Genomic DNA, 24,171 nt, shown 5'->3' with positions numbered 1-24,171 from the left:
GATTCCAATATGAGCATTGTCAAAGACTTCTTGAATTTTGAAGTATAAATCAAAATCTTTATTCACCAAATGTGGCAAGTTCTCAAATGGTAATATTTCTTGTGTCATGTGTTTCATTTTCCTAATTGATTTTGTAGATTATTTTATTAAAAATGTTGTCAACTTAATAAAATAAAATAAAATAAGCCTATATCATAATCCAACATGAGTTGCAACCGAAAATTGGGGATGCGATAAAAATGGAAGGATCCTCATGTCAAGCTAGTCATTTAATGGATGGATACGTCCATATTGTTTTTTTCCTATTGCATATGAAAGTATTTAACGACTATGGGTGGCTTGATGCTGCTGACATTAACCCCTGATGACGAGATTGCTAGTATTCTTTAGGAATACATCACCAGCGAGAGGAGCGCTCATGTTATCTTTTTTTCTATTGAAAATGAAAGAATTGAAAATGAAAGAATTGATATTCCATTTTTATGTACAAATAGATTTCATCTCACTTTGTTTGAGAATATGTTTGTTTAAGGCATAAAGGTCTATCATCATATCTAATGGAACATATTCAAGAGGTACTTTATGCTTTATCATTCAATTTGTTGCTTGAAATAACCGCAATATGCTTTACCTTATTTTTTCACTTGGCTCATTTCCCCTCCATAGTCCTCACTAGGAAATGGGGAGTTGGGGACCAAACGACATAAATAGCATTGGTGCCCTCTAGTAATTTTCATGAAAATTACTAGAGGGCACCAATGCTATTTATGTCGTTTGGTCCCCAACTCCCCATTTTCTTGTGAGGACTGTGGAGGGGAAATGAGCCAAGTGAATAAATATAGTAAGATCTTTCCACTTGTGCTAAGAGAAGTACTCAATTAGTTTCCTTCATAAATCCCAACATTTCGGTCCTTGTATATCATATCGTAGTTATTTCGAGCAACAAATTGAATGCCAATGCATAGAGCAACAAATTGAATGTATATGACATATGATGGTAGGTCTTTGCCCTGAAAGAAACAAACAAACATATTCTCAAACAAGGTGAGATAAATCTATTTTGTACACAAAAATAGAATATCAATTATTTCATTTTCAATAGAAAAAGACAACATGAGCATCAATACTTTCATCTACAACAGGAAAAAGACAACCCGAGAAGTAGACATCCATTAAATGGATAGTTGTATCCCAATTTCCGGCTGCAACTCTGGTTGGTTTATGATATTTGAAAGCTATCTGTATTTACAAGAATATAAATTTCAAATTTATGAAAAATACTCTCAAGTTACCTGATTAATCTCATGATATAAGTAAGATGTTATTATCTTATTTTATTAGGTTGACAACATTTTAAATAAAATAATCTACAAAATCAACTGGAAAATAAAACATACGAAACAATGAATATTATCATTTGAACACTTACCAGATTTGGTGAATAAGGAATTTGATTTATATTTAAAAATTCATGAAGTTTTTGACCGTGCTCGTATTGGAATCCACCTTGAAACTCAATCAACGCTTTATTCACTTCCATGATAGAATCGAAACAAGTAGAAAACACAATTATTATGGATAGAAGGACAATAATCCATCATCATCAAACTACTATAGCAATGCTCAATATGTTACTTATTACCTAAAACAAGCCATGCTCAACATGTTACAATTACCCTAAAACAAGTAAGGTGTTAAGTTTAAATTTCATCACAAAAGTATAAAAGAAAATGGTGAAAATGAGTACGGTAGGAAAAATATGTTATATGTGCATATAAAGAAGTATCCATCGCAATTATTCTTGTTTTCTGTATTCTCATGAAATCCATACCTCTTCTGTCCACGTAGTTACCATTAAATTTGAATCTGTAACCAAATTTGTAAAACTAGAATAATTTATAAAATTATTCGCAAAATAACTTGAAAATTCATAATTAAATTTAACTTAATTTATGGCTTCATAAATAATCTTACTCACCCAACATAATTTGAAAATCTTTTCGCACCGAATTTTTTTATTACTATATTATAAGCGATGGTCATCAAGAAAATCATACCTGTAATCATTTCTGAGTTGATCATGAAACATATTTTTCCTACACAAGAAAATCATAACTAAACTTAATAAATATACTTACTTTATAGTGTGTCTAAATCAACCTAATCTAAAATTATGAACAACGGTAATTAGAATGCTCTAAAAATAAACATGTGAACAATATGAAAGCAGTGCACCACCATCAAATAAGCAACTGTCAGCAAAAACTGTTTTTAATGCTCCAAAAGATTGATTTTCTATGTGACTCATATAAAAACCTCAAATTTGTAAAGGAATGCGTAATTGTGAGTTGTTCCAGTAATCAGTTTCCGAATAACAAAGACAAAAACAGGATTATGGAAGAACTTTATTTTCAAAAGACAATATATCTAGAGGAGTATGTTATTTCAAAAATAGTTCATGATACATCTCATTTTTATACTATAATATCAAAGTAAACATAAAAATAGTGTCAGCATATCCCTTGAACAATTAGAAATTTAAAACAAACAAATAACAATAATTAAGAATTTAAAATAGAATCGAATACAATAGATTCAACTATAAAGTGACAAAACTCAATAGATTCAACTATAAAGTGACAAAACTCAATAACATTATTCTTAAATATGATAATAGAGCAATTATTCCAGTTATAAAGGTCTTATGTCACATACGCAAACATGTTATTATTTCAGTTATAAAGGTTTTATGTCACATACGCAAACATGTTATCAAAATTGACTTCCTGAAGGTCTTTGAGGTTTCCTCTGTTAGAGATTAAAAATAAACAGAAAAAAGAGCATCCAAGAAAAGTGCCAACTAATTCCTGAAACAAAAAAGAAATTATTTAGCATGAATGCTAACAGAATAAACCAACATTCAATATATATATACACCTGGCTAAGGAAAGGAATACTATGCAGCCTGTTTTGATTGTAACACATAAATACCTTTTATTACTATTCCACTTTGTCGAGGTGGAGAGTGCATCCATATTCTGATAGTGAGTTTCCAATAGTGATGGAAGCCGCAATACCAAACTGTCATTTCAGGAATAACATCTCTGTACCACCTACAGAAGATGTGGTCAACTAAAACCGATGATACGGAAGAATTGAGTTCAAGTCCTTGCGGGTTTCCGTGTTCTCTCGCACTTACAGGTAGCACAATGGGGGAGTTAAGTAATGACAACTTACTTTATTTACAAGTCTACTTTCCAGGTTGAAATGGGGAGTTAAGTAGGAATCATAGTATCAAGAATTAAAATAGAGAAAGAAAAGTAAAAATATTATTTGTGAAATGGGTTCCGAACCTGTATCATTTCAGGCGTACCATATGTTTCTGTCCTTATAATTAACACTCGGTCTAACAAGTCCACAGGAATTCCATGAGGACTTACCATGTCTGTTCCCCTGCCAAAATCCTCCAAAAATTAAAATAAAGTAAATCATTATGATATCAGAATGTCATATACAGTCAGCTTTTAAAAAATATGCAAGAATGTACACTTATAGATAGAATCACTTCTTTGGAGAAGGTTTTATTAAAAGAAGAAACATAAGGTCTTGTTTGATGTGGGTTATTAGGGATTATTTCCATGTAACTCATAGAATCACTTCTCTTTTATTTGGAGAAGGTAATTTATTAAAGGAAGAAAAAGGCCTTGTTTGATGTGGGTTATTGGGATTATTTCTAAGTAACTCACTATCCAATTTACCTCCAACTCCAAATCTATTATGAAATTATTCAAATCATCAATAAAAATACTACGTTACCCTTCATTTTTTTATAACATTTTAGAATACTAAATAATAAGTTAGGACGTTTTGGTCATTTCACCCAATAATCCACTCCTTACAACAAACAAGGTTATTTGAAAATAACCCCATATCAAATGAGGACCAACATCAAGAAGACATCTCGTCTCATTTAGAAAAATCAAGCAAAAACCATAGAAGGTAGGTGTGCTTTCCTATTACAGAAAAAGGATTGGATAAAATTGATGATGGCCAAGTAGAGGTTTTGTTTCTTTTGAATCAAGTGTTCCCTTATAATCAAATAACTAATCCTTGATTTGTAAAATTTCATGATATTGAAGAGTGTCTTCTGTAAGCACAGTAGTAAATGAGTATACCTCACATTACATATTCCTCTATTTGTGGCAAAAATTACTATAGGTGAAAGTGAGCTCTCAAGAGCACAATTTAAGTACGAAAAACACTCTATATCCATCATGTGTACCTGCAAAGAAGTGCTAAGAATCAATAACCACATTCAGCCAATTCAGGACTAGAAAGAAGTTCAAATATCCTTATAAGACCTCGTCAATAAATAAAACACCAGGTACAAGTTCTGCAACACCTTCATCAATGTAACGGTTAACAACCTATAGACACAGATGAAAGTACATTGATTTTTGTACTATATTGAATGCTAACATAAAAACTATACTGTTAAGATAGTAATTACCTTGTTTATGTTTTGTCTAACTTATCTGTAATCTCTATGTTCCTAGGTTTCATCATCTGCCCCATTAAGGATAAAATATCTTGTCCCCTTGAGGTTGAGCATTTGCAGCATCCAGATCATGCAGTGTTACATCCTGATATGACACAAAAACATCAAACAACACAATTTCACAACATGTCCACTTTATGAGTACCAACTTATTAAAAAAAAGCCTCTTATTACTGAAATTTCTGAAGCACTCAAGATTACAGTTTAACCTCAGTTTCACAAGAGAAAATACAGTCCAAAGAGTATTTTCTATTTGATGCTAACTGAGGTATGACCATTACCTAGTTAATGATTAGATTTGTTAGTTAGGATTTAAGTCACATCCTGTACATTAACATATTAAATAAGTTCTAGTTCAAAAATCATCAATTGGACTCATCAAGAATGACATTGACCATACAAAAACAATTTTTTCTTGAAAGTCCAAAATACCTTCCCTTCTGTCAAAAAATGTGGATGACATTTCTTTATACTCCACAAAGTTCTATGATGATTTGTCCAAACAGGATTATGATGCCTAGCTTCAAATAATAGCATAAGCTACTTGCAATCTCAATCAATCTCAACTATGACAAAGAGAGATGGCAAAAAGATTATAACTGTTGAAGAAGATTCAATATAATAAGAGGTTTCTAAAAGCTACCTTTTCCTTGATCAATGCATCATATATGGTTGAATTAAGCTTCAGATGCTTAGTTCCCTTGACAGATTTTAACCCAATGATAACTTTACTTATACTTTTACCATATCCACCTGTTAAGTTGTCTCCCTCTTCAGGAGATAGTTCAGATTAATTTTTCTAAACCAATTCTAACAATAAAAAACTCATCAAGAAGATTGATCATGGAAACTTGCCTCTCCTTCATACACTTCTTTATTTACTTTCATATGCAAACCTATTGCCCTTCTGAAATTTTCGGTTAACACCTCTGTTTTCTTGACTTCAGAGGAATATACTTCAGAACTAACCATTGGGCAGAATGGAACCTACAGAATAAAGAGCACCCATGACAAAGAAGTTATCATTGAATAGAGAGATTCACACCTGAACTATTCCCCTAGAATATGAAAACTAAGGCCCTATTTTACACATTCAAAAGAAATGAACAGGCACACATCTACAGAAATATATGGAAATTTGTTTAACAAGCTGCTATTTGACAAAAAAAAAAAAAAAAAAACACTCCATTATATATGTCACTACTATAATAGATTGCTAAGTAAAAGTCTAAACAAGAAGATAAGGCAAATAATTACAGATATTGAGATTATGCATCGTTGCAATAACAGATATTGAGATTATATACTACAGCTTGTATGGATGTACCAATAAACAAGTTAACCTTATTTCCTTCCAAAACAAGTTTAGAGTTGTAGTATATAATGATGAGGTAACCCTTCTTCCGTTTTTATTTATTATAATGTTTTTTTATTATTTTTATTTAAAGGTATATATTAAGTCATAGTTCAAATTGTATATGATTTATAATTTTATGTTTAATTTTTTGTATAAAAAAAAAAAAATTGGTTTTGTTTTGTTTTGTGGCTAACGTGCCTCCTTTAAAATTTACAGCAAAGTTATGTAAGCTTCACATTCATCTTTTTTTTATATAGGATTTTTTTTATTAATTTGAACCGGGCTGTACACCCTATAAAACAACTGATTTCTCTCTCTCTCTTTTATATACTTCTAACTAGACATACATATTAAATAATATAATTTATACATCTAAATATCTCAAACTAAATATCTAAGTATCCTTTCCACCTATATTTGAATATAATGAATAAAGCACGACGCTACTTACAAGTATTAGACGAATCCTTTTAAAAGTTTGGAGAGGTTTAAGAATGCGAAATTGAGATGTAATCAACATTCCATATTTAATATTCTTAAAATTTTAATTGTTTGAGTTATAAAAATATAGTAATTTAAATAATTTTTTTTACAAAATATCCTTAAGAGTTCATATATATATATATATATATATATATATATATATATATATATATATATATATATATATATATATATATATATAATTTTTAATATGACAATAGTTAATAAATAATAAGCTATAAAAATATAAATTAACATATGGTTTATATAATATATAACTAGATTAATATAATGTTAGGATTTGTATCTCCCAAATCCAACCAGTTTGAAATAATTTGTAAAAACACAAGAAAGAAAGAACACAAGAACACACAGATTTATAGTGCTTCACTCAAATTGAGCTACATCCATTTCAGCCACCACCAGATTTCACTATGAAGAAGAAGAAAGAATACAGAGTTTTTGCCTCACACTTTATCTCTCTAGAATTATGTCTACATAATGTAAACCCTTAATAATTACATATTTATAGGGTAAACATTCAGGTAATAAACCTAAATAACTTTGGTCAGGCCCAAGCCCAAAACCAAAAAAGATAAACTCAATAAACTCTAATTAAAAATGTAGAGTTTATTATAAGTGTAGGCTCCATAACTCAACAATCTCCCACTTGGAGACTAACTTCATTATCTCTCGATCGGTAGTGCCTTTCCATTCGGTTTCTTAACGAAGAAGACCAACTGAAGTTGCACACAACTTCAGTTTCTCATTTGTCACAGTTTTCGTCAACATATCAGCTGGATTCTCACTCCCGGGAATCTTCTCAAGAGTTAATACTCCATCTTCTAAAGCTGACCGGATGAAATGATAACGAACCTGTATATGCTTCGTCCTGCCATGATAAACAGGATTCTTTACCAAATGAATGGCACTCTAACTGTCGCATCGCAACACACTTCCCTCGTAGTCTTGACCCAATTCTCGCAAAAAAAGTTGTAACCACATCATCTCCTTAGCAGCTTCTGTCACAGCAACATACTCTGCCTCACAACTAGAAAGAGCAACAATCTTCTACAATTTTGAAACCCAACTGATTGCAGTACCTCCTAGAGTATAAATGTACCATGTTGTGCTCTTCCTACTATCAACATCACCACCATTGTCAGCATCAACATATCCTTCCAAAACCATATTAGACTTTCGAAAACACAAAGCAAGACCCGTACTTCCTCTTAAGTATCGTAGTATTCACTTTACTATTTCCCAATGTTGTCTACCCGGATTGCTCATTAATCTGCTAACAACTCTCACTGCATGTGCTATGTCTGGTCTTGTGGAAACCATCGCATACATAATACAACCAATGGAAGAGGCATACGGAACAGTTGCCATGTAATTTTTCTCCTCCTCTGTTGAAGGTGACTGATCTGTAGATAGTCTGAAGTGACTAGCTAAGGGGGTAGTAACTGGTTTTGCATCATACAAGTTGAACTTGCTAAGAACTTTCTTCACATATTTTTCTTGTGAAAGCTTGAGAACTTTTTCATCCCTGAAAATTCTCATCCCAAGGATTTGTTTTGCAGCACCCAAATCCTTCATTGCAAACTTTTTAGACAACTCTTTCTTAAACTTGTTAATCTAATACAAGCTTGCTCCAGCAATCAACATGTCATCAACGTAGAGAAGAAGAATATGTACGATTTATCAAACCTCTAATACAAGCTTGCTCTAGCAATGATCAGCTTCACACCTCAAAAAATTGTTACTTTTCATGAAGCTATCAAACTTCTTGTACCATTGCCTTGGAGCCTGTTTCAAACCATACAGACTTTTCTGAAGCTTACACACAAGGTCATCTTTTCATTTGATTTCAAATCCTTCTGGTTGTCGCATATAAATCTCTTCATCTAAATCACCATGAAGAAAAGCAGTTTTGACATCCATTTGTTGAAGATGAAGGTCTTCTTTTACAACCAAACTCAAAATAGTTATGATTGTCATCAATTTAACTACTGGAGAGAAGATTTCATTGTAGTCAATACCTTCTTTCTGTTGAAATCCTTTCACAACCAACCTTGTCTTGTACCTCATGGTTTTATCATGTTCTTCTTTAATCCTAAAGATCCATTTGTTGTGAAGCTTTCTTTCCCTTTGGTAGCTCAGTGAGCTCCCAAGTCTAATTCAACATCAAAAAGTCCATCTCATCTTTTATCGCAGACTCCCACTTAACCGATTCATCAGATTGTATTGCTTCCTCATAGAATTCAGGTTCACCTCTATCTGTCAACAAGATATAGTTTAGAGATGGAGATCACCTCTCAACTGGTTTTCGATTCCTTGATGATCTTCTCAATTGTATAACCGGTGTTTGCTGATTTACCTCTAGGGCCACGTTCTCAACGATTTCATCTTTAACAACACATTGTTCTTCTTCGACAATCGGTATATATTCAGCTGAAAATTCTCTCAAATCGACTGTACCAGTTTCTTCCAACTTGGAATCACCATCTGATGTCTTCCCAACACAATCTTTGTAGAGAACCTGTTCATTGAAGATAACATTTCTGCTACGAATGATCTTCCGATTTTGATTATCCCAGAAACGATAACCAAACTCGATATTACCATAACCAATGAAAAAACATTTATTAGACTTTGGATCAAGCTTGCTCCTATCACATTCATTAATATGAACATATGATAAACAATCAAACACTTTCAAATAAGAAAGGTTTACCTTTTTATTGCTCCAAGTTTCTTCAGGAATTCTGAATTCAAGAGGAACAGAGGGTCCCCTGTTTATCAAATAGGCAGCAGTATTAATAGCTTCTGCCCAGAAGGTTTTAGGCAGCCCTGCATGCAATCTCATGCTTCTAGCATGCTCGTTCAATGTTCGTTTCATTCGTTCAACTACTCCATTCACTTGAGGCGTTCGGGGAACAGTCTTCACCATACTGATCTCATTCACAGCACAATACTCTTTGAAATCTGAATTGATATATTCACCTCCATTGTCGGATCTCAAGCACTTAACTTTCTGATTTGTTTCATTTTCAACCAAAGCCTTCCACTTCTTGAAAATAGCAAATACTTCAGACTTGTGCTTCATAAAGTAAACACATACTTTTCTTGTTGAATCATCTATAAAAGTCACATAGTAGTATGATCCGCCAATAGAAGAAACAGGTGCAGGTCCCCACACATCAGTGTGTACCAACTCTAGTCTTTCTTTCTTGAGCTCCTTCCCAATCTTTAAGAAACTCACCCATTTATGTTTTCCAAGAATGCAGTTTTCACATAATTGATGTTCAACAGACTTCAGTTCTGGAATCTGTCCATTCTTCAAAAGAATTTTCATCCCTTTTTCATTCATATGTCCCAACCTACAATGCCACAACTCACTGTTCTTCGAGTCATCAACTACAGCAGCAACTGTTTCTCTGCAAGTTGAAGTCGTGTATAACGTTCCAGTTTTATGACCTCGAGCAACAACAATTGCTCCTTTAGTCACCTTCCACGCACCATTTCCACAACTGAAATTGTGACCTTCTTCATTAAGTTGTGTAACAGAAATCAGATTGCGCATTAAATCTGGAATGTGTCTCACCTTATTAATCTTCCAAACAGAACCATTTGCCATCTTCAATTTGATGTCACCAATGCCAACAATATCCAGTGGCTCACCATCTGCGAGATAAACTTTCCCACAGTTTCCAACCACATAATTCTCCATTAATTCTTTGTGAGTAGTGGTGTAGAAAGACGCTCCTGAGTCCAAAACCCATGAATCTATCGGGCTATCAACAGACAGAAGTAACACATCAGTGACAGATTCTGTAACAACGTTGGCTGCATCATTTTTATCATCACCGTTTTTTTCGGTGCTTTGCAGTTCCTCTTCAGATGACCCTGTTTACCATAATTCCAGCACTCAAATGTCCTCCAAGACTTGGACTGACTCCTCCTGCTCCTTGACATAGATCTGCTCTTACCTCGGTTGAAATTTCTATCATTACCTCTTCCCCTGTTTTCCACATTCAGAGCAGAACCTTTGAATGTTTCACCAGAATCAATTTTACGAACCTCTTCAGCAAAAATACGATCTCTAACTTCAACAAATTTCAGTTTAGCATTTCCAATTGAATTACTAATTGCTGCCCTCATAGGTTCCCAACTATTTGGTAGAGATGCTAACAAAATCAGGGCACTAACTTCATCCCCAAAATCAATCTCAACAGATAGCAATTGATTCACAATTGTATTGAATTCATTCAAATGAGTAGTGACAGAAGTACCATCAACCATTCTTAAGTAAAAGAGTTTTTTCATTAAGTGTACCTTGTTGTTAGCAAATGGTTTCTCATACATATCAGAAAGAGCTTTCATCAGACCCATGTTGGTCTTCTCCTTTGCTACATTGTGAGCAACTGTCTTGGCTAGCGTCAATCGGACAACTCCCAAAACTTGTCTATCAAGGAGTTTCCATTCAGCTTCATCCATCTTCTCTGGTTTCTCACTCAAAGGAACATGAAGCTTCTTTCCATAGAGATAATCTTCAATCTGCATTCTCTAGAAGGCATAATCTGTCCCATCAAATCTTCAAATTCCATGTCCTATACTGTTCTCACTTTCCATTGTTTCCAATGCTCAGATCTAGACCAGCTGCTCTGATACCAGTTGTTAGGATTTGTATCTCTCAAATCCGACCAGCTTGAAACAATCTGTAAAAACACAAGAAAGAAGAACACAAGAACACACAGATTTATAGTGGTTCACTCAAATTGAGCTACATCCACTTCAGCCACCACCAGATTTCACTATGAAGAAGAAAAAGGAATACAGAGTTTTTGCCTCACACTTTATCTCTCTAGAATTCTGTCTACACAATGTAAACCCTTAATAATTACATATTTATAGGGTAAACATTCAGGTAATAAACCTAAATAACTTTGGTCAGGCCCAAGCCCAAAACCAAAAAAGATAAACCCAATAAACTTTAATTAACAATGTAGAGTTTATTAAAAGTGTAGGCTCCATAACTCAACATATAATTCGTCTAAAAAAACAAACAATTATTCATATAGAGTCGTTGCCATTAAAAAAACTCAAAAGAAATGAAGTTTTCCTTGTGATGGCCCGGGACCGGAAAGAATAAGAGAAATGGAGTGAAAGGGGCCTCCAAGTAAAGGCGGCCGAGGGCCTAGCAACATTTAAGTGACTCTCCTTTTTCGGAGAAAGAAAAAGAAGGATACTTGGATTTGAAGAGTAAAGCTAAATCCTTGGGCCCATACAATCCCATCACAACCTGAAGATCCATATCCAAAGCTCAATTTTCCGAGAGAAGGGCTTCTTTCCCAGCAACTAGAGGTGGGAAGGCCTACTTCCGTCTTTCCTGGTCTTGAAGTGATAGTTTGATTCATTTGTTCACTGAAAGCTTTCACTCTTGAAAGTTTGATAGCAGCATAAACAAAGATGGATTTGTGAATGAGAAATACAAGTTTCCTATATGAATAGGAAGAAATGGGAGAATAACAAATTGCTCAAGTGGGTTGTTGGGCGTAATCGTAAGAAACACTTTTTATTTCATCCCTGTAGTTCCGCTTCTTGCTCTAAAAATGAAGAAAGACTTGTCTCGAATCGCCGGTTGGGTTGGTCCAACCAAGAAAGGCATCGTGACAAAAGAGCAGGTTAAAACTTCATCTCTGTCCGTGGCTTCCTCTTCTTGATCATATTCGTTTCGACCATGGACAATTCAATAGATCGATCAGCTGAGTGGATTTCGAGGTACATTTTTCCGAATTAATCTTTGAAAATCACCCCCTCATGTTATAATATACATTTTTAATCGGTCATCTCTGCGATTTCAGTTCTCAAACGACCGTATTTAGGGTGTTTATCGGTTCGGTTTTCGGGTTATTCTAGTTCCTCGGTTCGGTTTATTCGAATTTTTATTTTTTTAGTCAATTCGAAAATCGAACCGAATTCAAATAAATTTTAATTAAACTGAACCGAATTCGATATTCGGTTCGAACTTCGAATAATTCGAATTCAAACCGAATTCGTTTTTATTATTATTTGAAACTAGCATAACTCAAAATAAATTGAAACTAGCATAACTCAAAAAAATTGCACCAGCGAAAAATTGAACCCGAATCTGTACCGATACCATTCTACCACTAGACCACTGATGCTTTTGTTACCTTCTTTTTTATTATTAAATCTTGAGTTCAAAATATTCTAATTTGATTATTTTGAATTTTTTCTTAAACTAAGTTTGGAAAAATAAATAATAAAAAAATAAATTCGGTTTTCGGTTTGGTTTTCGAGTTGAAACCCAAACTCGAAAACCAATTTGAAAACCGTATTTGAATTCAAATCGGTTTGAAATTTGATTCGAAAACCGAAAATGAAATTCGAATTCGGTTTATTCGAATTCGGTGAATTCGAATTCGGTCGAATATTCAGTTCAGACCAAATATTGAACACCCCTAACCGTATTTGGAAAGTAAAACAACATATGGCGGCAATGTGCTATTGATGTTGCTGACGAAGAAGACGAGTTTCTCATCAAAATGCCATATTTAATGTATCCTGGATCAAGGTATCCATAATGCAACTTCTACAAAAACTAATGATTTTATTTTAATGTACAATCATGCAAGTTTATATTATGACAGAACTAAAGTATTAACCAATCATTGAACTAGGAACTAGTTATGCATTGTTTTCTTTTATCTGAACTCTTAATATCATCTCATCTTGTATATATCAATTATCTTGTATATATCAATGTAATCCAACAATCTAACTGTCTCTGGTGATCAAATTGTACGTTGACAATGTTGTCATGACAATTATAATACTAACATAGTAAAATGAAATCCAATTGTTGTTTGGTTCATGTTATATCTAATTTCCCTAACTCGAATTTATCATTTCTATACTTGAAGTAAGGTATAAAGGAAGTGCACTTGAGTATTAAGGGGGCATACAGGATGTATGAAATCTGTTTTTTATGTATGCTATGTATGATATATGCCTTTACATGTAGTCATGTATATTAAAAATGATAAAAATCGTTTAAGCACACAATAATAAAGCATGACATAAAAATAAAAAATAAAAAACGGTACTTAATAAATTATCAACTCGTAAATCTTCGAGAATAACGATTAACTCTCCGAGAACTGACTTTCCTGAACGAATCTCAAAAAACGCCATAATAATAGTATTATGAATGATACACATCGGACAACTACGATTATTGAAAATTTGACGATTTCTCTCCAACCAGATAGTACACCAAAAAATAATTGGGATGATAACTAAAATATGTAAGTCTGTCATATCAGCCGCATCAATCCAAATTTTTAATTTCAACAACTACTCAAAGACTCGTGCATCACCCAATGAATCTCAGTAATACTTCATAATTACTCTAAATATTATTCATCCTTCGACAATGCAAAAGTAAATGAGTTGTCGATTCAACATTTTTGTGACACATACGACTAATCATAATAAAACTTTTTTTTTCCATTCAAATATTATCTTTTAGAATTTAAACATTAATAACGCTCCATCCAAAGAATGAAATCATGGATAAAATCTTTGACTCTCAAAATTTTTTCTAACAAAAATTATATGAAATTATTTTAACGAACAATTTGTAGCAATACCACACATATAAACTATCAATATTTTATCGACGCTATTTGTTTTGAGGGTGACACTTACTTTTATTTGTCATTCACAAACACACAAATAATTTGTCTGTTGACAAAAAATAATTGTTTACAGATTTAATTGCCTCTGTTTCAGGACATGAGTCCTTTGGGATTTGAGGTACTCCAATACATAAGTTATGCATTTCCTTTATTTCAGTTTGTGTGTTAAAATGATTATGAAACAAGGACATTTCAACTATAATTAACATACAATGTTGTGCTTAGGGTGATTAGCATTTGGTGAATTAATTTAAAATTCAATCCGATCTGAATCCGAAATACTAATTCGTATTTGATATTTCAGATCGGATTAAGATCGGATCAGATTGAGTCCGAATGCAATTAAATTCGAATTTGATTAAAATTATCCAAATTATCCAAAATATCTAAATAAAAATATATTTTTCAATTTATTTTCTTTAAATTATATTTCACCTCAATATAATATATTCTTTTATTTATTTTCTGCATCTTTTAGTCAATAATTTTTTTTTTTTTAGATTCAAATTATAAATAAACAAAATTAATTATAACATTAAAATTGTAATACTTTTTTTTTTATAGTTAAACATATTAAACATTAAATAATAAAATAAATTAAGTAATTATATTTTCTTAATTCAAGAGGTGAATATTTGACGTGCTAATCCGAACCGAATTCGAATTACAAAATTGGATTAACTATTTCGGTTTAAATTAAATTCGAATTGAATTTGAATAATCCAATTAATTTAAAATTATTGAATAATTTGAAGTTGACAATTACAAATATATAAATATTATTTTAGATGGGATTGTCCAAACCATATTCAATCAAATCTTTATCCGATCCATATTAATTAATAAATTGATTTGGATTACAGATGATATAAATTTAGTTTGAATTTAATACGAATCGGATAAAACGGATTGATTTTGCCGTTTGCTACTCCCTAATTGTGTTTCGTCACACAAAAATATGCCTAAATATTTTTGTATGCAACACCTTACATCCTTAAAATATCAAATTAACTCGAGTTATCACTAGTTAATTCATAACTACACAGATTCAATGATTTATATAGTGTTTTAAAAAACGAAAAATCATTAAAAATCTTCTATAAACACAGAATTTGCAATTATAATTAAAAAGGTTATTTTCTTAATTCCCAATTCCAGATTGTATGGTTTAATGGAGTCAAAGGTTATATTTTATTTTTGTATTTTTAAATAGTTCAGAGCTATATGAAAAATTGATTGAATGACTTTTATATTTTTTCTTTTCTTATTTCGATACACAAGCATTAAGATATTTTTATTTATTTTTTAAAAAATAACCATAATCAAATATCATTTCATTTACTTTTTTTTTAATTATATTACTTAATTTTATAATCAAAATATTAAAATATCTTTTATTTTTGTATAATTATTTTATTATTATATATTAATACACTCTGTAAGTTATTTTTCCCAAAAATAAATACTTCACATCATCAAAATCATTCTTAACGAACATTATTTAAATAATCTAATATTTATTTAAATATTCTAAATAAGATCTTACTGCAAATTTAAATAAAAAAATATTATTAATTTTATTTTTGCTTGTTTAGATTATGATGTCAATTTTTTTTTTTAATTTAATTTTATTTTGAAGATTCTGTGACAGCTAATGTCACACGGTTTTGTTTGTAAAGTATAATTTGACATTGGTAAAGTATTTGGCACTAAATAAAGATACATTTAGTTTAAAAAGGTAATAAATTTACAACATCTAAATATAAAGTAAGACTAATTTATTTGCTTTATGATCAGATTAAATGTATATATTAATATTTTTGCAATTCAGGGTGAAGATCTAGCAAATATTTTTATAAATGAAATTGCTGAATACCGCGTAAAAAAATTGGAAATAAAGGGGAAATATAATTTATATAATCACTTATGCATGTATCATATATATATTATTTAATAACTTGCTTACTTCTGTCAAAATACAATGAGCTATTTTTGACCAGAAACATGAAAGTATATATATAATACCTCTTAATTACATACACGAACATTGTTACAATCTAAGTTCATGTTCACAACATCGGTTAAGGAGTACTATTTTATTAATACTATTTAAGATCGATCGTTCTCTTTGTGTTCATCAGTCATGGACTCGAGCCAAATCATGTTCTTCCTCCTTTCTTTTTGCCTTCTTTCCTTCTTTGCACCCGCTTCAATCGCAGTCAAACAAGTACGTATGTTTATCTCAAATTCGTAACTTTCTTTGATGTTTCCTAACTAGGTTTAGTTAAGAATCATTGATTTTGATGTTAGTTGTTTCGATCTTGAGTTATTTCTATTGAAAAAGTAATTTGTTTTATAAAACAAAATGTATTTTGATTAATGATTTGAATGATCTGAATTGAATTGATCTTATTTGTGTTTATTTTTTTTAAATTAAAGACCATGTTTGAGTTTATTGATAATGATGTATTATTTCATTGTTGGTCGATAATAGCCTTATGTAATCTATATGGGAGCACATTCGCATGGAGAATATGGCCCAATGGATGCCGACATAGATCGTGTTAAGAATTCTCATCAACAATTTCTATCATCTTTTCTTCCAAGGTGAATTCATATAATTACGATAATGGTTTTGTAATAGTTATAACATTAAATTTTATAACATGTGTTTTTCTCGTGTTACTTTATAGTGAAGAGAAGCATGAAAATTCTGTCATTAATTCGTATACAAAAAGTATCAATGGATTCTCAGCCATGCTCGACGAAAACCAAGCAGCAGAAATGGAAAGTATGAACAATTTTCAAAGTAAAGTTTCACATTATAACAATTAGTTATTACTTATATAATTATATATGTTCAATATTGTGTAGAAAATCCCAATGTTGTATCTGTATTTCCAAACAAAGGGAGAGATTTGCATACAACACGTTCATGGGATTTCTTGAGCCTTGAAGTTAAGGATAAGATTAAGCTAGATACATTTCGTCCCAATTCTCTATGGCGTAAGGCTAATTACGGTGAAGATGTCATTATCGCAAATTTAGACACAGGTAAATATATGAATGTCACATTATTTACGGGAAGGATCTACTATTTCATAATATGAGCGATTAAATGTACTTTCAATTCAGCTTATTTTATACATAACATATTATTGTGGATTCCACATTTTATGTGTAAAATAAGCTGAGTTTGAAGGTACATCTAATGACTCATATGATATAGCATATCTAGACCTACATATACAGATTGAAATAAACAATGGCTTAATTCGTACAATTTTTATTTACATTTATTTTGAATAAACTTAAGGTGTCTGGCCCGAGTCTAGGAGTTTCTCGGATGATGGTTATGGTCCTATTCCGGCACGCTGGAAGGGATTCTGTCAAAATAATACCAAGGATGGAGTTCCTTGTAACAAGTAGGCATCTTCTCATTAACATCTTCTTTTCTGGTTGATAAATATATTCTAGACCCGATCCGTTCCATTATCATCCCGGTTATGAGTTTGAGTTTTCATTGGTAATTATTTGTAGGAAACTGATCGGAGCAAGGTACTTCAACAAAGCATACAGAGCAATTGCAGGGGATAAACTGCCCAATTCTCAGAACACCGCCCGCGATTTTGAAGGCCACGGTTCCCACACTCTCTCAACCGCCGGAGGCAACTTCGTCCACAACGCAAGTATCGGCGGAATTGGTATTGGCATCGCCAAGGGCGGCTCCCCAAGGGCTCGTGTGGCTGCCTACAAGGTGTGCTGGCCTAAACAGACGCCAGAATCTGGATCGTGCTTTGACGGAGACATATTGAAGGCAATGGATTCAGCCATAGACGACGGCGTAGATGTGCTCTCCCTCTCTGTCGGTGGATTTGTTAATAGTTACATGACCGACGCTATTTCTATCGGCGGTTTCCACGCCGTGAAAAAAGGGGTAGTCATGGTTTTATCGGCTGGTAACAATGGAGGTGAATGGACTGTTGCGAATGTTGCCCCGTGGTTACTTACTGTCGCAGCTAGCACAATTGATCGCCAATTCGAATCACTAATCAAACTCGGAAATGGACAAAATTTCTCGGTAAATGATCAAAACTTTTTTCACATATTTTACCAATTCTGATGTAATTTTTCTCCAGGGAGCAAGCTTGACAAAGGGATTACCAAAAGAGGATATGTATCCGATTATTTCCGCCGAAGATGCAGCCATCGTAGGTGTCCCTCCTTCAGACGCGTAAGATTTTCACTATAGATATTTGATTGAATATTCTTGAAATGGGTTTTGAATGATATTTGAGATTTGAATCGGGATTATATGTTGTAGTTCTATGTGTACGAATGGGACTTTAGATGCAAAGAAGGTGAATGGTAAATTGTTGGTGTGCCTAAGAGGTGAAAATTCAAGATTAGAAAAAGGCTTCATAGCGGCTCAAGCTGGAGCCGTCGGTATGATCCTTTGCGATAAAGATGAATCCGATACCCCCGTTCTCGACCTTCATTTTCTTCCTACTTCTCATGTTAACTACAAAACCGGTCAAGCCATTCTTCAATACATCAAGTCTACCAAGTAATTATAATAATTTTGAAAAATAATTTAGTCTAGTTAAATGTTATATTAATAAATTCTTGTTGTTTATTCTCTTGACTAGGAACGCAACTGGGCATTTATCAGCATCAGTGGAAAAGTTTGATGTGAAACCTTCTCCATCCATGGCTTCTTTCTCGTCCAGGGGTCCCAACAAACTAACACCAGGAATTCTCAAGGTATTTTTAATACGAAAAAAAAATGTTTTATTCGACAAATTAATTGATTATCGAATAAATGTTTTGTCTCCAGCCTGATATAACAGCTCCAGGAGTGAACATTATAGCCGCCTATACTGGATCGAAGAGTCCAACTGAAAAAGATGTTGACAAACGAAGGTTTGAATACGTCACGGAATCTGGTACTTCCATGTCGTGTCCTCATGTTGCTGGAGTAGCGGGCCTTCTTAAGAAGCTCCATCCTGATTGGAGCCCGGCCGCCATTAAATCCGCCATCATGACAACAGGTAATTTCTGTTTAGAAAAACAAAGGACTAAATTATTGTGTTCTACCACTGAGTTTTTCAAACTATCCATTGAAAATTCACAGCTAAGACAAAAGACAATACTGAAAAGGCAATGTTGGATTCAAACTTAAAAAAGGCGACGCCTTTCAACTATGGAGCTGGACACATACGTCCAAACCGAGCCAATGATCCTGGCTTGGTTTACGACTTGAGCACCGTTGACCATTTGAACTTCCTTTGCGCGCATGGATACACAGAAGCCATTGTACGTCAATTCTCCGGAGTTCCTGATCACAAATGTTCGAAGACAGCAACAATTCTGAACTATAACTACCCTTCAATTACCGTTCCCGACATATCCAAGCCAGTCGAGGTAACTCGGACTTTGAAGAACGTGGGTACACCGGGAACATATGTATGCCATATCCGTGCCCCACAAGGAATACTGGTTAAGGTTAATCCATTAACTCTTAGTTTCTTGAAGATTGGAGAAGAGAAGACGTTTACTATAAAGATGGAGATAAGGGCTGGAGTTAACATAACCATGGATTATGTGTTTGGAGATATTGTGTGGACAGACGACCACAGTCACAAGGTTAAGAGTCCAATAGTCGTTGGATTTGGCATGCCGGCGCCGTCACCAAGCAGCAGTGAAGATACCGCAGCTGTCGATTTAAGGGGCGGAATCTAATGATTTAATTACCTTTTTTTTATTATTAAGAAGCACAATACTTAAATAAGAACTTTTATTCAAAAAAATTATTTAAACAAAGTTTATTCATTTTATGTTGATTTAAGTGGGAATCTATTGATTTATTATTATTATTATTATTATTATTATTATTATTATTATTATTATTATTATTATTATTATTATTATTATTATTATTATTATTATTGGGAAGCACAGTGCTTAATAAAAGAACATTAATTTGTTTTTTATTCAAAATTTTAATTTGGTAGTAAGTCTAGTCACAACTCTTGACATTTCAATCATGGATTGATATTAATGTGTTATAAATTATCAATAACACAAATAAAATTTTATTTTATTAATATAATCTCTTTTTTTTTGTTTAATTCACTATATAATGAAAATTATTATGTGTTTACTAAGGATTAAAGGGAGTTTAAATAGAGATGAATCAAGAAATTAGAGTTGATGAGCTTTAAAAAATTTGAAATACTTAAGAAAGTTATGCATAAAATAAGTGAATAAATGTCAGTTTTATAATTTTTTTTTAAATTAGAAAAACAAATACTTTTTTTTTAAAATTATGTATAACACAAATAATGAATTAAATTGAAAAAAATTAAAAAATCAAAAGATAATATCAAATTTATAGCGAAAAATAAAATAAAATTTTGGGGTTAAAAGAAAACAACACTGAATCAAAATAAACTTATTGGAATCAAATAGGGCCTAACAGCTGTGTTTCCGGCGTTTAGATGCTTTTTCCGGCGCTTTTATCTTGCAGAATTAGTTATAGGAAAATAGCATCGTTAAAAGTCTACCGACACTTTCTTCTCCAGCAATTCGCAATTGATAAGCGTCGCTAAAAGTATTTGACATTACTTCTGACATATTGTATACTGTTGGGGGACTTTAGATTCAAATTAGATTTAAGGGACGAAATCCAATCATTTAACGTTTTGTTATTATTTTTAGTGAGAAGTACAGTGCTTAAATAAAAGAATAATTATTTGATTTTTATTTAAATATTTTTATTAATTTTATTTTATTAGAAATATTTGTTAAAGCAAAATATAAAACAAAACGATAAATAAAAGACAATAAATTAAGGTGTTATAAACTAAAACGTGTACATAAATAAATATTTATAATATAATTTTATACACATCTAATTTGATATATACTTATCAATACCATTTATAATTAATTGTAAAAATTATTGACCCTTACACATACAATTTTCTGAAAGTTAACCAGGATAAGTTTACAAAGGTGTTTCTGATGTTTGGTTTCGTTTTTCGGCGGGTAGAAATAATACTAACAAAATTGAGTCGCTAGAAATCTACTGACACTTTCCTCTTCAACGTTTCAATCAACGTGCTTGGACAAGCGTCGCTAAAGGTATTCGTCGACACTTGTTCGGGCACTCGATTCAAACTTGATTTTCTGTGATTTTTTGTGCGTTTCGAAGAGGAAAATCAGAACTATGACGAATGAAAGTTCTCAGAAGTCTCTAAAATTGATTTATGACGATGAGTCGATGACAACTTGACGATTAGTACATGCGAATTGCGTTTAGAGTCGATGAATCAACTCAACCAAGATGGCTTGGTAAAAAGAGTTGACCTAGGATACCTAAAGCTTCACAGATTCGATTTCCACTTCAAGTGTTTTAAAATGAAAAAGAGTGGTCATTATTGTTAGGGTGTCATGTTAGTTCTCCATAATTAAAAAAAAAATTGGATCCTCATGGTCGATAAAAAGTCACACATTGCTTTATCTAAAATCAATTAAAACATATTTTGCATTTTATCAAATCTTTTAATTCTCCCTTAAAAATTAACATATAAAAATATAGTAAAACAGATAAAATCATATATTTATAATATAATAGTAAAATGGAGAGAAATAATCTAATTTGAATGAAAAATGATAGTCACATCAATAAAAAAAAAAATATTATTATGTTCGACAATTTAAAAATGTTAAAAATTAAAGTATATACGTAGATGAGTATTTTACTAGTTTTGGATGTGTTTATCATTTTCTTATCTAATCTTCTAATTAACCTTTTTCAAGTTATCATACTTATTTTTTAAATTAATAATAAATCAACCATAAAATAACATATTAAAAGATAATCAAATTTATTTAATTTAAAAATAATAATATTAGGAAAAAATTCAAAAAGATGAATTTCCACTCACATCCCTTAAATTCACACATATATAAATTTTTTATTTATTTATTTTTTTAGGTAGATTCACTTTTAAGAATGACATTATTAATGCATATTATCTTAATTCAAACCATCATTATCTAATCTCTTAAATTTGACTCACATATATCATGTGAGTCAATGATGTATTATGAATATCACACTCAATTCGTAAACTCTTCTCTGAAACATTTTAACCACTTATAATAGTTTCATTTCATTTATAATTTTAGTAGGTATATACATACTTAGAACAACTCCAACAGGCACGCAAATCTTATTATGCGTGCCTTTTTCACTCCAACCGGACACCATTCGCAAACCCAAAATGCGTTTGATGTCTCTTTCTCCTTCAACCAATCGCAAACCCAAAATGCGTTTGGATGTCTCTTTCTCCTTCAACCAACCCATATTTGGGTTGTCACTGTTCATTCCCCCATTTTGGCCATTTTTTTAAAATGGTCCTCAATCTATTTTATTTTTTATTTTTTTATATATAACCTTATAATATCTATAATTAAAATTAAGCTTTAAACTTATTTTTTTTCTTTTTAAGATAAAAGTTATAATATTTTTAAATGTATAGTTAAATTATTAAATTATATTATATTTAAAATTTTATCTAATTTATTTTATAGTAAGTATTTTTTTATTAATAATGTTTGTTTTAATATATTATGTTTGTTTATTTAAATGTATTATTTAATTATTTTTGTTTGGTATGAATTATTAATATATAATTAATTTTATTAAATAAATAAGAAAAGATTGGGGTTAAATATGTGAAGTTGATAAATATATAGATAATATTAATAAAGTTAAAAAGTTAGTGTAAAAAAAGAATATTCTAAGAATATTCTTTTGAGTTTGGAAATGAATTTTTGGGTTGGAGATGAATTACTGTTTGATGTGACGTTTAGTGTATTTTGGGTTTGAGAATGGGTTTGTGGGTTGGAGATGGTCTTAACTAATTAAATTTTTATATATAAATATATATATATATTATATTTAACCTTATTAATGAATAATAGATAAAATAATGAATAATTTTTTAATTAGTTATATAAATAATAAATTTGTAGAGAATTTAAAAGAAAGTTTTATAAAATATTTTGGAAATTTTAATTAGATATTAGGTGAAAATATTTTTAAAGTTTAATATATAATAATATATTATAAAATAATTATTAAAATATAATTACTGATTTAAATATTAAATTATTTATTAAAAAATATCTGGTGAAGAAAAAATATATGATTTAAAAAATTAAATTAAGAAAATAGTTAAAAAAAATAATAAATATATAGAGGAGAAAAAATATTTAAATCGAAATAAAAAATATTTCAAGATCAATTTAATAAATATATAAAAGAGAAAATATATTAATATGAAAGGATACAAATAATCAAATAATTTAATTTATTTTTGTTTAAATATATTGCAAATTAATTTTTAAATAGATTGTTATATATATAATAACTATATAGATTATAAAACAATTTAAACAAAATTAAAATATGAATGTATATATATAATTATTTATTAAAAGAAAATATAAAATTTAAAATAAAATAAATAATAATTAAAATAATGACTAAGGTAATAAATATGACTTCTTTTGTCCGGATATGATAGATTAAATAATAAATATTTCCTTTTAAATAGAAAAACATATATCAACATACATAAAAATATATATATTGAGAAAATTAATAAATAAGGAAAATGAAAAATATATCAATGTAAAAGAAGATAAATTATCAAACCGATCCATTATTTTTATTCAAATATCCATATTCGAATTCACGATCCGAACATATTTATGCTCACAATAAAGATATAAATCATTTAAGTAAAACAAACACATTTAAAAGAAAGATTTAATGTATACGGATCAATTATATAAATTAACGACATTCATTTTAGTAAGAAGAAAAATAGTTTTGACAAAAATATCTTCAAACATTGAATTTTGATAATTTACATATTAATTTATATAAAATTCTCGAATCTAATATAATTCTACTAAAAAATTGGACAACGAATTAAGTATGTATCCCGCAAACACACTTAATTATTTAA

The 24,171-nt window shown here is 30.9% G+C and overlaps 1 protein-coding gene and 1 pseudogene across 1 annotated transcript; one reads left to right on the top strand and one right to left on the bottom strand.

Moving 5' to 3' along the window:
• Window positions 1-878: 878 nt before the first annotated feature.
• LOC124926742 lies at window positions 879-12,188 on the bottom strand (annotated as a pseudogene).
• A 2,034-nt stretch (window positions 12,189-14,222) lies between these two features.
• Window positions 14,223-19,867, top strand: LOC124926733 (subtilisin-like protease SBT5.4). Its single transcript, XM_047467020.1, has 11 exons — window positions 14,223-14,243; window positions 16,620-16,732; window positions 16,819-16,916; window positions 17,000-17,179; window positions 17,442-17,550; window positions 17,666-18,206; window positions 18,265-18,359; window positions 18,450-18,692; window positions 18,775-18,889; window positions 18,963-19,176; window positions 19,260-19,867. Exons 1-11 carry the CDS (start codon window positions 14,223-14,225, stop codon window positions 19,865-19,867), a joined length of 2,337 nt encoding a protein of 778 aa, XP_047322976.1.
• The last annotated feature ends 4,304 nt before the right edge of the window (window positions 19,868-24,171 follow it).

Source organism: Impatiens glandulifera, chromosome 1 (assembly GCF_907164915.1).
Source record: "Impatiens glandulifera chromosome 1, dImpGla2.1, whole genome shotgun sequence".
Taxonomy (NCBI): domain Eukaryota; kingdom Viridiplantae; phylum Streptophyta; class Magnoliopsida; order Ericales; family Balsaminaceae; genus Impatiens; species Impatiens glandulifera.
This window is presented reverse-complemented; position numbering and strand designations above follow the sequence as displayed.